Below are 16206 nucleotides of genomic sequence, written 5' to 3'. Positions count from 1 at the left end.
GAAAGTGAATATTCATTACAGCACATTTATATGAATGATTTTTTAGATAAATCCAATTTTAATCAGATATATGAAGTATATATTAGGTGTAAACAAAAAGTCTTCTAACCTAGCTGTGCTAGGAGAGCTTGGTAGATTCCCTTTATATTTTTCAGTTGTATTATCAATGCTAAAATATTGGTTTAGAATAAAGAATATTTATAATTTCATTCGTTTAAACGGGCAGTGCATTAGAGTGAAATTATTTCTCCTGGGTGTTTCATCATATGTAGCATAGAGGGCGTAATGTTTTCCCGCTTCAAAATTATTTTCGTGGTATTTTATTGCCTATGTAATCATTCAGCACGACATCGTCAATCTGAGCAGTCGAATTTTCTTGGTAAATTTTAATTCTGGTTAAAGTTTATTAAGCTTTATATTTGGAGAGTTGTTTTTTTTTGTGTTTGATACTGATGTTTGAATTATATATGATATGTGTAGATATATATGCAGTGTATGTAAAGTGCGGATCCTAAAATATCATTTTCACTGTATATGCCAGAAATTTTTGATGTAGAATTAAAAGAATTAAATAAATAGACGACTTTTTTTTTTATTTTTGAAGAAAATGAAGAAAATTAGTTAAAAAGTAAATGTTAAGAAACACATAATACTAATAAAACAAAGTAAGAGATGCGAACGGGTTTTTTTCGCGCCTTAATCCAAATAGCTGTGAAATATATACCAAAATAGGTGAATATTTAGGACATTTCACGAACAGATCGTGCAGGTGTTTTATAACTAACAGGTAATATGTTGTTGCAGAAAAAATATTCATTTCAACACAATTATTAAAGTTGTATAACGTAAAATAGGTTTTGTCATTCAGTTTCTTCATATTGAACCGAATTTCACTTTGATGCTTTCTTTATGCGAGTCATGTTTACTGTCGAATAATGATACTATTCTTTCATTTTCACTGTAGAGCGATTCATTATTATTGTATATGCGGCGCATTTTCACTGTATGATATATTTTTTTTTTATCTATTACGGCGTATTTTTTTAAACATGTAAAGCAATACTTTAGTTAGCGTGCTTGCTTTGGTTTTTGTTTTGTACAATCATTATGATAACACCCAATTTAATTCAAATATAATAATTATATAAATACAGGTTAAACTATGCCGATACATATTGTTTAAAGATGTCAATCTTATTCACAAAGTTTGTATAAACAATTATACAAACTAAGCAATCAAGTCAACCAAAGTTTTGCTTTACATGCATTAGGAAATTAGCTGTAAAGCCTTAATTTAGCCGACTTGCTCAAACAATAGATAAAGTAAGAGACGGATTTGATAAAATTTAACTTACAGAGGAAAGTTTAGTTTTAAAACACTCTAAATAAATTCAATAGAAATAACATTTATTTCAAATGTATTCCATTTTTAAAATTTCTTATGAATCGTATAGGGATCTTTATCCTTGTTTTTTTTTATCCATTTCCATATCCTTGGTTTTTTTTATCCATTTCCATGACACTTCACCACTAATTACGTACATCTTGATAAAGATTGAATCGTTGGTTTTCCCGTTTAAAAGGTTTTACACTGGGGCCCTTTATAACTTGCTGTTCGGTGTGAGCCAAGACTCCATGTTGAAGACCGTATTTTGACGTATAAAGGTATACTTTTATAAATTGTGACTCGTTTTGAGAGTTGTCTCATTGTCACATATGACATCTTATCTATCTGTGGCTCAACCCGAAACGAGACGGGATAAAAAGGGATAAAAAACACACTTTTTTAATATATTTATAATAGGCTTAATAAGAGTCAGAAAAGAGTAGAATAGTGGGTCGCGTTGGGGTATAAGCGTGACGCGGAATTGCCGATTTTTTTGCAAGCGTGACACGTGATAGTCAAATGATTGTGTCGTGAAAACGAGAAATAAAGTATAGCGGGACACGGAAAATTTTAAAAAATGAGAACTGCATAGTATAAGCGGGACACGGGAATCTGATAAAGCAGTAAGCGGGATCAGGGATCAGACCCCCCCCCCCCCCCAATGAGATCCCATAATAAGATATTTTTTTTATCTTCATCCTATTGTTACAGTCATGCCTTCAATAACAAATGTATCCCATGCATGCATTTTTATAGACAAAAGACCTTATGGACATTTGGGGTTCTTTGACATGCTGAATCTAACCTTGTATCCAGTTTGGGGATTTTTACCAAGTTACCGAAATAGCCCACTTAGAGGCCCAAAGGGTCTAAGATCATCAAACATGAATTGTAGCATGCATGTTGTGTACAATTACCCAAATGTGCATTGTTTGACCTCTGTGGTAGTATCCACTCGCGGATCTAGAAATTTTTATAAGTAGGGGTCCAATGACTACCTAAGAGGGGGCCCGCTCCAGTGATTCCATATAAAAGTAACCAAATTTTTTTCCAAAAAGGGGGCAACCGCCTGTCCGCCATAAATTCTCCTCTGGTATCGAGCTGTTCATTACGGATAAATTTTTTGTATCAAGGGTGCTCTACTTCACGTACCAATGCAAACAAAAAAGTTAGCCCACACCTTACATTTCATGTTTTAATGACTGTGGATATAATATTTATGTCACATACCGTTTCACCTTATACAGTTAAAATCATGCAAGCAACAATCGAGTCAAGAACATTTGTTCTACCAAAACTGTCTTTTTCAGAATATGGAAATTGAAGCAGTTGAGGGTACAACTGGGGAAAGTTAATCTTTTATAAGCTTTTCTGTCACCATTGCGTTTCAAGATGCATATTTCTCTGTTCGCAAGTGTATTTATTGCGTGGAAGATAACGTCCTCAAATGTACTCGTCTCTATTTTACACAGACTGCACTTAAACTCCGCAATATCAATCTTTGACTTAAAAAAAATACAGAAATATCTTTTATTTTTTTTTTTAAATCAAGGAAAAACGTAATTTGAAGAATACAATATGACATTTTGAGAAGCGTTTTTGTTACAAGTTTGAAAAGCTATATATTTGACAAAGAATGAATGAGGAGTTTGTATTTCAATTTGAAAATACATTTATCATAAATTCTAAAGTCATCAACTAAGTTTTTTCATTTGTTTCAAGTGCATTTATCACATAATTCTACAATAAAAATTCCTCGCATCTTCGAAAATTCCACATCAGAAATGACTGCACTAACAGTGATAATTCATCGCATCTATAGTTAAAATGGATCGCTTTCAAAAATCGATATGCTATATTATGTTGCTTTTATAACACTTATTTGAACTTTAATGCTATGTTTGTACATAATAAAGACATATCACAATGAAAATATGTAAAAACTTTCCTTCAAATCAATTAATTTGGTATTTTCAAAACGTAAACAAATACAGTTTTCCCATGATCCTTTATTCTACAATAGACATACCCGCATATGACAGTGAAAATGAACTAGCTGGATTAGCACTTTATATACACTGTATATGTATGAGTTGTGTTTATTTCTTATTAAATATAGAGCATCGGCGTTGTCGTGCGACTATCCACTTTACAAAGTCTTTGGTATTTATTATAGCCTTTTATGGGGTGCATATTCAGAGTATTTATGTATACTTGGATATTTGGTATAATTATTGGTTATACTTTGATATTTGGTACAAATATTGATTATACTTGGTTATTTGGTGCAAGTATTTGTTTTATGGCTACATTGATGGGTGGTTTATACCAGGAGAAGAAAGATGGTTTACTGTATGATACCTATATGTGTAACAAAAACATGTTTATTATAATATTGAATGCTGGTATTCATCCATACATTTCCTTTTTAAAAAGCTGAATATTCATAATTTGGAGGTGAAGCTCAACTTTTTTATCAAGTCAGTTAAGCAAAAACGTTGTAATAGTTTGTAAAATTTTGGAACACAAAAAGAACAGATACACAGAGTAGTAAATTAGATACTTATTTCACGTTGTAATGGTTTTGTAAAATTTCGAAGAAATGTATCTATCTTTAAACAATTTTCAATTGAGAAGAGCCATATGTAAAATTAGAATCAGTGCACATGATCTCAAAATAGAAAGAGACAGGTATAAAACATTATATATAGAAAGAGACCAAAGGCTTTGTAAGAAATGTACTCTAAATCTGGTTGAAGATGAACAACATTTTATAACTAGTTGTCCAGCATACAAAAATGATAGGGAGATATTTTTCAAGGAGATAAACTGTATTTGTCCTAATTTTATACATCTTTCAAATAAGGCAAAATTTGTTTGGTTATTTAGTAATGAAAATTTGTCTGTACTTAAATATTTAGGGAGCTATATTATTACATGTCTAGATGTTAGACGAAATGTTAATTAATTTATGTAATAACAATGATAATTGTAATGATTTTATGGTTCTGATCCTGCCTGGAATTAAATGTATATGATTTTTATAGCATGAAGATAATAACATTTGTCTGAACTTTTTTTTAATGTTTCATTTTAGTTTATAAAAATGTTTTTCTGTTACAAATCATGATGTATTGTTTTATGTGTACATGTTATGCTGCCCATCAAGGGCCCTTGATTGGAATAATAAATATTCTTATTCTTCTTATTCTGTTGAATAGCTTTGAACATCTAACAAATAAATCAATGCCTAATTTTATCTACGTGAGATGTTGGACATGCTTATTAACACGTATATCCAAGATATCAACCAGAGGGCGAATCATTTTATCTCATAGGAAGAATACTCGTGGGACCATTCATAAAAAGTTGGATGTAAAATTTATTATACCCTTCGTAAGACGAGAAAGGATAACATTGAGAAGACCAGATATCTGTTTAATGATCAATATGTAAAATAGCTAATTTCAAATTGAACACGAATTCGTCTTACAGATGACTTTTCGAACAGAAATGATTACGCAAGTTTAATTTCTTTTACGTGAGAGTTGTAGCGTCCTACATGCACGATCGGAAAACATCAATGCCATTCAAGGAAACTACGGATATAAGACGAGGACAATTTATTTCTGTGCATCAACCTACAATTATAACCAGTTAACTACTTTCTTATTAAGAAGAAAAACTATTAATCCGGATTGCATGGACATAGATATCCTTTAATTCATGGTTTTGAAATTTAAAGACCAGGAGGTTCCCTTCTGTATGAAATACCACCAATAAATATTATTCGGATAAACTTAAAAGACGACTTTATTATTGTTTACAATTGTATCAAACATTATGGTTCGGTTTTGGTTTGAAGATGGTCCTGATCGATAAACTGGTAAGTAACTTTTAATCACTTAAAATCGTCTTTTCGTTACCTGTTCATTGGTGGGAATTAAACCAATAGCAACATGAACCCAAACAAAAACAGGGGCCGGTTCCAGATCTGCTCCTCATATGTCAACCCCCGTGGAAATACAAAGCCGATGATAGGTCTCATTTCAGTAACACCACTTAGTTCGTCCACATGTAGTATGTAGCATCTTTAATCGCAAACCTTGACGAATGTGACCTTCCGAATTTTACAGTGTTTATAATAACATGAGCAACACGACGGGTGCCACATGTGGAGCAGGATCTGCTTACCCTTCCGGAACACCTGAGATCACCCCCAGTTTTTGCTTAGGCTTTATTTTTCTATATGTTTTGTGTACTAATGTTTGTCTTTTACTTTTGTAGCCATGGCGTTGTCAGTGTATTTTGGATTTGATTTTAATGGGCCTCGGGTATCTTTTGCCTCATCTTTTAGAATGCGTACATACTTTTTATATCTTCACTGTTTAGACACGACCTTTCAACTGAGGATCTCCCATCATGTGTATGAGCATTATCTACTTCATAAAGATGGTGTGCTTAGTCCTGAAGTTGTGTCTCACACGTTATTCGTGTAATAGATCAGATGCAGGATTTATACATATAGGATATCTACGAGAAGAGGAACATTTTAAATAAAATAATACCGGTATATCATGCATGCTCAACAGTTTTGTAGTATATTTTTCGATATTTTTTCATTTATTGAATATTAATATCTGACCAAGGTATCAAATTTGTATGGAAAAAAAACTATCGTTAAATTTCTTATATGGTTTTCTTTCCATATTTCTAAATCAGAATTTTTTGAACCCACAATGTTCATGGTGTTATTTTAATATGATAATATCCAGAAAAGTATTCCAGTGGATAATTGTAATGATTTATCACTGGAATATATTTCCAGCGATTTTTAAACTGATGAACTACCAGTGCTCATCACTTCACCCTTTTTTAATTAGCCTTGGTATTCTTTTTGATTTGGTTATACTTTTCACCTCTTATATATCAGTTTTGATTGATATACTTAACTGCAATCGAATATTGACGCACACGCATTTTTCATATCACCGTACTTTTAGCAGTCAACTGTACGTTGTATACAGGTAACAATATCGTTTGAATGGCAGCCAGTTTTTGTTTGTTAGATTTTCTTTCTTCATAAATAAATGATTTAACCAATTGTATCCGGCTGAACTGTTCAATTATTACCCTTGGACATTATGATGTTTTTTTAAGACCACATGATCACTCCTTTTTGCTGCTGGTTTTCCTATTAACTAATTAAGTCGTGACTTTCTTTGTATTTTTATGTTTTCCTTGTTTGACATTCAAATGTAATTTGGTTTTCTGATATCTATATAGTAATTTTTGTTTGGCTATAATAAATCCCCTGTACAGAATATGGTTATGAATGTCAAGTATATTCTGCCTGCAGATATTTATATGTTCATTTAAAAAATCTTTTACAGCATAAACTTTAAGAATGTAACAAGTGTAAACGTAATGTACGTTTTTACTGGGGATTTTTAAATCTGTTAAAGTTGTTCAGTCAAGTTTCAGTGCCTATTCAGAGATTGGTGTGCTCAAGAAGAGAATATCTGTCTTTTCACTGAAGACAGTGAATCACCTCCACATGTTCACACTTAGCTTTATTGTTGGATTGTTCTTTTTTATGACAAATACACATGTAACATTTTCCATGTAGAGTAAATTATTATCATTTTTGCTACTATCCGTGTACATTTATTCTTAACTGATATTATACAGGATTATTAACCGGCAGGCATTGATAAAACAACAAAACAAATACATTTCTGTGACAAGCTCCATTTTTAATATTGAACAGTTGACTGTTGTAGCAATTCTGTCTTGACAAAAATGCACACAAAATATATATCAAACCATGCAATTTCCTAAGTATGGGTAATGAGGTACTGGATGCTGCCTAAGATAATGATATGATTTAGAACCTCTTCATCACAGATGGACCCAGAAGAAGCTATGGATTTGGCTTACATTGAGATCATTTCATATACATGGAGCCTTTCAATTGTAGAAAAAAACATTTGCTTAATAGGCTATTGTTTTGTATTTACTCAAGCTATTGTTTTGTCAATACATTTCATAAAAATGACTCAATTTCATCACAATTACATAAAAGTTGAAATGTTTCACATTTTCCACAATGCATGTTGAGAAAAAGGAGAAAAAGTTATTTTTTAAGTGAACATATCAGTGAATAAGTCACATTCTGACAGTACATTTAAACAATAATTGAAGATAAAAAGACAAATTGTCTGTTTTGCGGCTGAATTTGTTCATTACATATTTACTGCAAATCGTTTACCATTAAATCAGATTGTTTTATTTCCAATGTGTTTTGTTCGGGGTTCTGCAATTTCTGCATGGTTTGGTGGCATTGTTTTAATATAAATACTAACAATAACAGAAACATTACATTAATAACAACGGGCTATAACAGATGTGCATGTAAAAAATATTTAAAAATAAATTATAAATGTACCAATTTCATTGAAACAACTTTAAATAAAACATCAATGAACGTTATAAAAAAATTCTTCATGCACCAAAGTTTAATTTACTTCTCTAATGCGACTTTGACGGACTATATTAACAAGTCATAAGAACTTTCAATAATAAAGACTTTTCCAAAAATTAATGTATTGAGGTGATCAAGAGCTTTTTTCAAAAAACATTACTAAAAATAATCAACTGAAGAAGGTTGCAACCCCAATCCATTTGCTTATGTCCTTACCAAATTAAACTCTTTAAAACATGCAAAGCAAGCTAACAAAAAAAAAAAAACAATTTTTTTTTTACCCTAATAAATCTTTATGAAATTTGTTAAAAGGAACAAAAAAATATTAAACAAAGATAAATAAATGACTGTAAAAGAAACTCAGAATATTAATGATTATCTTTTTTTTTTTATTCCATTTACAATATTTGACTGGAACTTGTTAATAAATGTTTTCAGCTAGTAAAAAAAAGAAATCTAATTTTGTAAAATCCTGGGGATTATTTTTTCATCTAAATTCAGTATTCATGGATTTCCATTCGCAAGTTTAATGTTGAACATGGAATAATGATGATGAAAAAGGAATTTTGCATGGGAATATATTGTGCAGACAAAAATAAACACTTCAAATCACACACAGGAATGTAAAAAAGTGGGATACATCAAGTCTAACTTTTCTATCTCAATAAAAAAAACTCCTAGAAAAATAATATCTTTTTCCTTATGCGATACAACAACAATAAGCTTAAATGAACTGCATACACAATGCTGATATTAAGCTAACAAATAATATGCATAACTATACTTCTCAAAGATATGTTCCTAGTACTAAGGTAACAATATGTTTCAAATCTTTGTAAACATTTACAAAACAAACAACAGCCCAATTATCATTTCTCTGTACTTGGTATTCAAGTAGTAAATATATTAACTATTCAGAAAGTTTTTAAACAGGGATGATATATTTCCTATTTGGAACTTTTAACTAAAAACAAATTGGGATTTCATAAAAATAAAAATCTATCTAAAATTTGTTTTTGTATGTTTAATGATGTGGTTTGTTAACTGAATATATAAAGTACAGTTTTGACAATCAAATTGTGCTATTAACTCTAGGATTTTATTAATATCGAGACTTGTTCTACTAACTGACAAATGTAAACCAACTATATTGAAATCAAAGTGCAAAATACAAGCACTTGTCATAAAAATAATAAACAAATTGTGTGCATCAGTTAAAGTCAACAGTGTTTGTGTCTAATTTGTCCTTTTATACATACTAGTTAACTCAAGGAGGTAGACCTAGGTTAAGGGAAATAACTCTTAAAATCATCAGTACGTTTGTGTCAACCATTTTCAAAAACATATTCTAAGCTTCTAGGTTACATAGATTATTTTAAATCTGTTTCAGGTAAATGCTTAAAAAACATTGATGAACTTGACTTTTACAAACGCTTAACTGATTTAAAGAGTTATCTCCCTGAACCAAGGTCTACCTCCTTAACAATTACGAGATTCTACCCTACTATAGCCCTTCAACTTTTTCCAAAGTTTACTGTTAACAATTTGCATGTCACATTTGTGTAATGCCACAATTTATTTGTGGTGCTTATATCATTACTAACAATTTGGCTCCATGTTCTTAATGGAAAAAAATATATAATACTGTTAAAATAAATGGCTTTCCTTTGATATTATAAAAACAAAGTTGTTCTTAAGAGATTCATTCTCATATTTATTGGTGAATGCCTTAAAATAACTGTTTCATAGAAGTTCTAGTAGTCAAGGGGCATTACATTCCTGATTTTAACAATAAATATGGTCGTTCTTTGAAAATCATTATGTTGACTACTTTTTCTTTTCTTTTTTTTTCTTTCAGGAAATTAAATTCAAGTTACAAACCTGGTATCTTAGACGAATTTTACCAGTACAAAAAGCAATATTAATTAATCATGAAATGCAAAAAAGTGTTGTTTTCAATAAATAACACGGGACAGTGTATATAAGGGAACTCTTCTTTTTATGAAAAGACTATGTTTTAGACGTATTCAGAAAGAATTTGGAAAGAAAAAAAAATGCCTGAAAACAGAAAAAAATCTCCATTAATCATAGTTTTGAAAATAAAACAATTCCTTGATAACATTGGTTCAAAGGGCTTTTATAGATTAACCTTTAGGAATACTCAAAACCAATCAAATTGGAGAGTAAATGATGTTTAAGAGGGTCAGACAAAAATAGTTCACATCTGTGAAGTATAATCACACTGATCAAATAATATAGTTTGTATAGATTATTATCATTTAAATAGCAGTCCTTCCACAAGATTAACTTTTACTTAAATTATATAAACTCTTTCTGTCATTTATTTGCAAATATGTAGCAATGTCCTCGAAAGAGTTAAACATTAAAAATAACAAAACTTAAAAAAACTGGGATGATCTATAGTATACAAAAACTGCAATCTTAATTTGTTTTCACATTCTCATATTTCATTTATTGGCACATATAGAAGTATGATACATGTATGAAGAGTAACATAACTGAACAGTACAGTAAAGGTGCATATGCAAGAAGTGTTTTTTCTTCTTCTAAAAACGGGTTTACTAAATTTAAAAAAAATGTACTTTTTTTAACTTCTTCTCATTACAGCATAGAAGCCAATCTTTTTAATTGGACCAAATTTAAGAAGGAATAAAATTAATAAATTAAAGTTTTTATTTCCTTTAGAAATATTGCTTTCTTTTCATTTGAAAAGAGTTTGGTATCAACCTAACAATTCTTTCTTTGTAGATAAAAAAAAAACACATGACATTTCTTCATAGTGACAGATATAGTGCTTTAAAAAATAGACTGAAGATACATTTACTATGCTCAATACTGTATGTACCAAATTATAAGCCTTGTAGGTGATGTATTTTTTTTTTTTAGAAAAAAGGGGGAGTGTAAACAAATAATGGAAATCAAATATACAAGCATTTAATTTTTTAAGTGCAGGGTAGCTGTGCTTTGATAGATCATATTTATGATGCTAAACAGATGCAACAGTATAAAGAATAATTACCAAGCTAAAATTTACACATTGAAATGATTTGTTTAATTGTTTTCTTAGATGAAAAATTAATACTTAAAAATTAATACTTCAATTTTTCTCCAAAAAATTTGAAGGGGATATTGATAAGAAGAATGGCTTACATAATGGTAAATACAGTATTTTTAAAAAAAAAATATGACAAGTTGAAAGAAAAAAAAATTTGGAATGATGAATCATGACCACAAAAAAGGCTACAGGCTTTTAACAAAAAAAAACAAATACAATATAACAATGATTCCATATAACAGAGGGTTAAATATTCTAGATTATCATGTTTTATTGAGTGATTTTAATAAATCAACAAATATTTACACAAGTTTGTAAGACTATAACAAGTGCAATGGAAAGTTAACTGGAACAGCACTATCAAACATTACTGTACTTTCATACATCTTTTATATGGTACACCCAAATAACAGTGGCCATAATAAGTGAAGCAACATCTAGATTAATAACAAAAATCACTGATGTATATGTAAAGGTTTTAATAACTTGTAGCAAGCAAATTTATTTGACCAGTTGTGAGAAGAGATGAATCTACTGATTCAAAGGTAGTTTTCACAATAGCATACTTAAAATGTTAAGAGTTATCAGTGATTTATTTTGACAAACATGTTTTAGGAATTACACTTGATGTGATTTTTTAAATGAAGTAGACTGCTAGATTCATATCTGTTAAATGCAAAACTAAAAAAAACAAAATAAATATAAAATATATATATCCTTTATATCTAATTTAACAGAATCTTAATGCCATCTGTAAAGCGATTGTGTAAATAAATATGACCAAAGGAACAAAAAGTGCACATATACATTCAACCATTCTCTTAAAACAAAACAAAATCTAAGTACAGTCAAAATGGCAGTCAATATAATGAAAATATGCAAGCAAAAGCAAGCCACTCTATGAAATCTGTTCATTACTTTGAAGAGTTTCTTAAATTTATTACTAAAACCTTTTTTGAGATATTTTCTTGGGGGATATTTTTTTCTTTATCTTTGGTCATCTAACTTTGAAGTGATATTTTTTTTTTATCATCCTTCAAAGCAACTTGTTTCATTTACATGAAAGAATTATTTACACAGGGAAGAAAAGCATTGTTGTCATGTCCTAAAACAAGGAATTCTAAGGTATTTACATGTTCAATAGCTGTTATCATTACATTTTAATCACACAGACATATTTAAACAAACACTTTTTCCACATCAACATGCAAGTCTAACACACTTAATAAAATCAAAATGATATGTGGCTTAACACGCAAGTTTAACTATTTGAAATTTTCAATACATGTACATGCAATGGATTTTTGTTCATTTGATGTACTCTGGACGGATTCATAACAGCAATGCAATCATTTTAAATACAATAAGACAAAAGCAAAGTTAAACTATTGAAATGTAAGATCTTTTATAAGAATGCTTTTCTTCCAAGTTATGTATATCTTATCTGAAGTTTGTATAATGATTAAAATAAAACTTTTATATTCTTTTTCAAAAGCAATATAAACTCTTCAAAGTAACTTCAAATCAGAAGAAAATTTCATACAATTTATCTCTCAATGACAAAAAAGGAATGGTAAGGTTCACACTCAAACAAAAACTCTTGATAATTGTCCATACTCTCAATGGTGAATTTAATTCAATAAATTTAATAGTAGTATCATGTTCATGTGTCTGTTACGTGGAATTTGCAATTATTTTTCATATATTATTATTATTTTTTTTTTTTTTTTTTTTTTTTTTAACAATTTTATGATTATATCACATTTTTTTTATCTTTGCTTACATAAAGGTTCATTTCAGAAATATATCAAAAGGATGATAGTAAGAAAAGACAATAGTTGATAATTATTATTCAGTAATTCAGACAGGCTACAGGAAATAGCACACTGCAATACCGACAATAATTAGCAAATGTCCATTTCCAAACATATGCACCATTTGTTTATTCATGAAACAACCTCACAATACAGATTTTCTGTATTTACTGGGACATTGTGTTTTTTTGTTTTTTTATAAATACCCTTTTTATTATTTTTTTTTCCTTTTTTAATGTTTTTTCTCCTTTTTTTTTCTTTTTTTTGTTTTTTTTATTCTTTTTTTTTTTTTAATTTTTCTCTTTTTTATTTTTTTTTATTTTTTTTATTTTTATTCTTTTTTTCTTTTATTTTTTCAATACATCTTTATATATCAATTTCCTTTGAATGATTACAATAAATATTTTCTTATATACACATTAAAATAATCCATATTTGGATCTTTCATGCATTCCTTAAATTTTGAAACTATACTGACAATGATTTTTTTTAAATGTAATTTCATTCTTTTCTAATACTTATGATCTATATGTATTTACATCATGAATTCTGATGACTTGACTAGACTATATTCATTCATATACAAGTATGAATGAACATTCATGAAAAAAAAATCTTCTACTTTTATAGAGTATGATATTTACAATGGATTTCTACATAAAAAAGAAGTTTGAGATTAAATTCACCAATGAAAGTAAGGACAACAATCTTATGTCTGCCAAGGATAGCAATGATAATATTATGAATTACCTATTTCTGTAACTGGCCTGGTAACATTCATGTATAAAACACATGAACTATGTGACTTCTGATTACTATTTAAAGCAATATTTATACTACAGAAGTCTTAACTAATTGTTAAACTATTCTTAAGTATCTTTTAATTTTAAAAAAAATATGTCCATAGGACATCATCCTTATAACAATATCCTATTTCCATGTCCAGTGTGATTAAAGTGAACTGTGAAATATGGGTCAAAAACCTTATTTATTATCTATTTTAAAGTTCATAACTTTTGGTTAAGTTGATGTTACTGCAACTTAATGGTAAGTAAACTAGCACTTCAGCCAGATACAGGATGGACTGACCGATGGAAGCACAGACTGGAAAACATAATGCCCCCTTCTATATCATTAAGACATACACATAGTCTTATCTTAAACACACAATATAAGTATGGTACAACAGAGTGTTGACTAGTCAATATCTTGTTGAGAGAGACGTTGTCTTTCAAATAAACCTAAAACTTAAATCTGAACATATGAGCCTTAAGATCTTTCAAAGACTTCTTTATATTTAGGAATTTTGGTCCGTACTGCTCTTCAACTTCGTACTTTTTTGGCCCTTTAAAATTTTGGATTCAAGCGTCACTGATGAGTCTTTTATAGTTGAAATGCGCGTCTGGCGTATATATAAAATTTAGTCCTGGTATCTATGATGAGTTTATTTGTTTATGTTGAGTATTTAATCCTTTATAATTTGATTTTAATAGGGTTTGTTGGGAGAACATACATTAAACTAAGGACTTTTGTTTCTATCTTTCAACAATTAATGCAAAAAATTAATCCTACATGGAAAGGAATCCTGCCCAAGACCTAAGAAAATAAACCACAATATGTAGAATAATGTGATTTTGGTCAAAATAGCTCTTCTTACTGATGTATATAATCAAAACAGACCATGTTAAACAAGCTATTAACTAGTATTTTTGTTTTATACTTAAACTTGTAAATTTTAAAATAGTTGTCAAATCTATTTGTAAAAAAATTGCATAAAAGGGACATGAAGATAACAGTATAACAAACATGGATATGAAATATATGGCTAATATCCCTGACAGACATTTTTTACCATGTTAGGAGATAAAAAAAAACAATATTTCCTGATCAACTAACAACTATAAAAATGGTTATTTTCAAACGTAAATAATATATCACACTTTAGTATAATAAAATAAATTGGAACACATTTTTTTTTCTATTTTCACCAAGTCTTTGATAACAGATTTCAATAAAAGGAAAATATATGACTAGAGGATAGATGAAACAGTTTAAGCCTCCATATACTTTACAACATAAGAGCATTCACATGTTAACCAATGTTCTTGAGTTAAACAATTCTATCAAGACTTTATTTAAAATGTAATTGAAAACTGAATTAAGCTGTTTAAATTGGACTGTGATTGAAAACTATGTAACGATTCGTTTTCAAATGTCAACATCTTTGTCAAATTAATTATCTGCAAGAAAATTGGTTAACATATGGATGAGTTCTGCTGTAATATATACCATTCTGATTACACAAAATTTCTTTAGTCATCAATTATATTCTGATAGATTACAACATAAATTATATAATTTTTCAGCAATTTTTGAAAATTTTAAATCAAAGTTGCTATGGTTTGACTTTGGTTTAATTCACCAACTTTAAGTTGTTTCATCTGAACTATTTTGATCCAACATATAATTATATTTTGCATGGACATTTTTCTAAGAAGGGAGGTGATTGCATTAAAACATACATTTCTTTCTATCTGATTAATATTGAAAAGTATCACAGTTTGTTTGATAATTATAAATCCCTTAGTCAAGATATTTTGGTCATCTGCATAAGCCATCATTCTAGTTTTATTAACACTCTTAAGCAGTAACTTTATTGTATTACAAAATCTTCTTTTTATTGCTGTCTCTATAAATAATAAACTAATTTATTGGTAACTAAAAATTTCATACTTTTATATTATATTACTTTTAAATAGACAAGTTCCAATGAATTTTTCACTGAACTTGATAGATTCTTGACTAAATATACCCTCTACCAGTTTGCATAATTGTTTGTAACAAGTAAAGCAAAAGAAGGACGAAACGCACTACAAAGGATAAAGATTAGCTCCATTATCTGTGTATAATCCTTTTCAAAGACTTGGTGCATCACACAATATCACATGTCTCTAAATTGACACGCAAATCTACATAACAGTATCTACAACAATAAAACTTCCTGATTCTAAATATAACTATTTTGAAAGCTCTATTTTTAGCACTTTTAAAATATCACACAAGTTCAACTATAAAACTGCTTCATCAGGAATCTGCCTCTAACATTTCTAGGAATAGTTTGTGCATCATTACACGTCCATCTTTTTTAATGTCAAACCAATATTGTTTGGTGAGAAGTTTCATGTGAGTTAAGGATGGCAGCAACATGTATAAATGTCCAACTCTTCGTAGATTCCCAGAGTACCGATTCTTGACATATTCTAACAGAGCATCTTGTAGTCGGTCTTGTAATGCCTTTATAGCTTCACTATTTTCTATAATTACATCTGCAAAAAAAAAAATATATATATTTAAACACACATATACCTAATTTTTATTTTCATGAAGGCATATTGGAATTATTACACCCAGCCTTTCTTCAAACTTTTAAGTGAGAATTCCTTTT

The 16206-nt window shown here is 29.2% G+C and overlaps 1 protein-coding gene across 2 annotated transcripts in view; it reads right to left on the bottom strand.

The window, feature by feature from the left end:
• Window positions 1–7122: 7122 nt before the first annotated feature.
• LOC139516177 (steroid hormone receptor ERR2-like) overlaps window positions 7123–16206 on the bottom strand; it is a 52859-nt gene continuing 43775 nt past the window's right edge. For both annotated transcript variants that reach the window (XM_071306084.1, XM_071306085.1), the window contains exon 7: window positions 7123–16087. In XM_071306084.1, coding sequence (XP_071162185.1) covers window positions 15846–16087 — 242 coding nt within the window. In that variant the 3' untranslated portion in view covers window positions 7123–15845. The remainder of the gene's footprint in view (window positions 16088–16206) is intronic.

This window comes from Mytilus edulis, chromosome 3 (assembly GCF_963676685.1).
Source record: "Mytilus edulis chromosome 3, xbMytEdul2.2, whole genome shotgun sequence".
Classification (NCBI taxonomy): Eukaryota; Metazoa; Mollusca; class Bivalvia; order Mytilida; family Mytilidae; genus Mytilus; species Mytilus edulis.
This window is presented reverse-complemented; position numbering and strand designations above follow the sequence as displayed.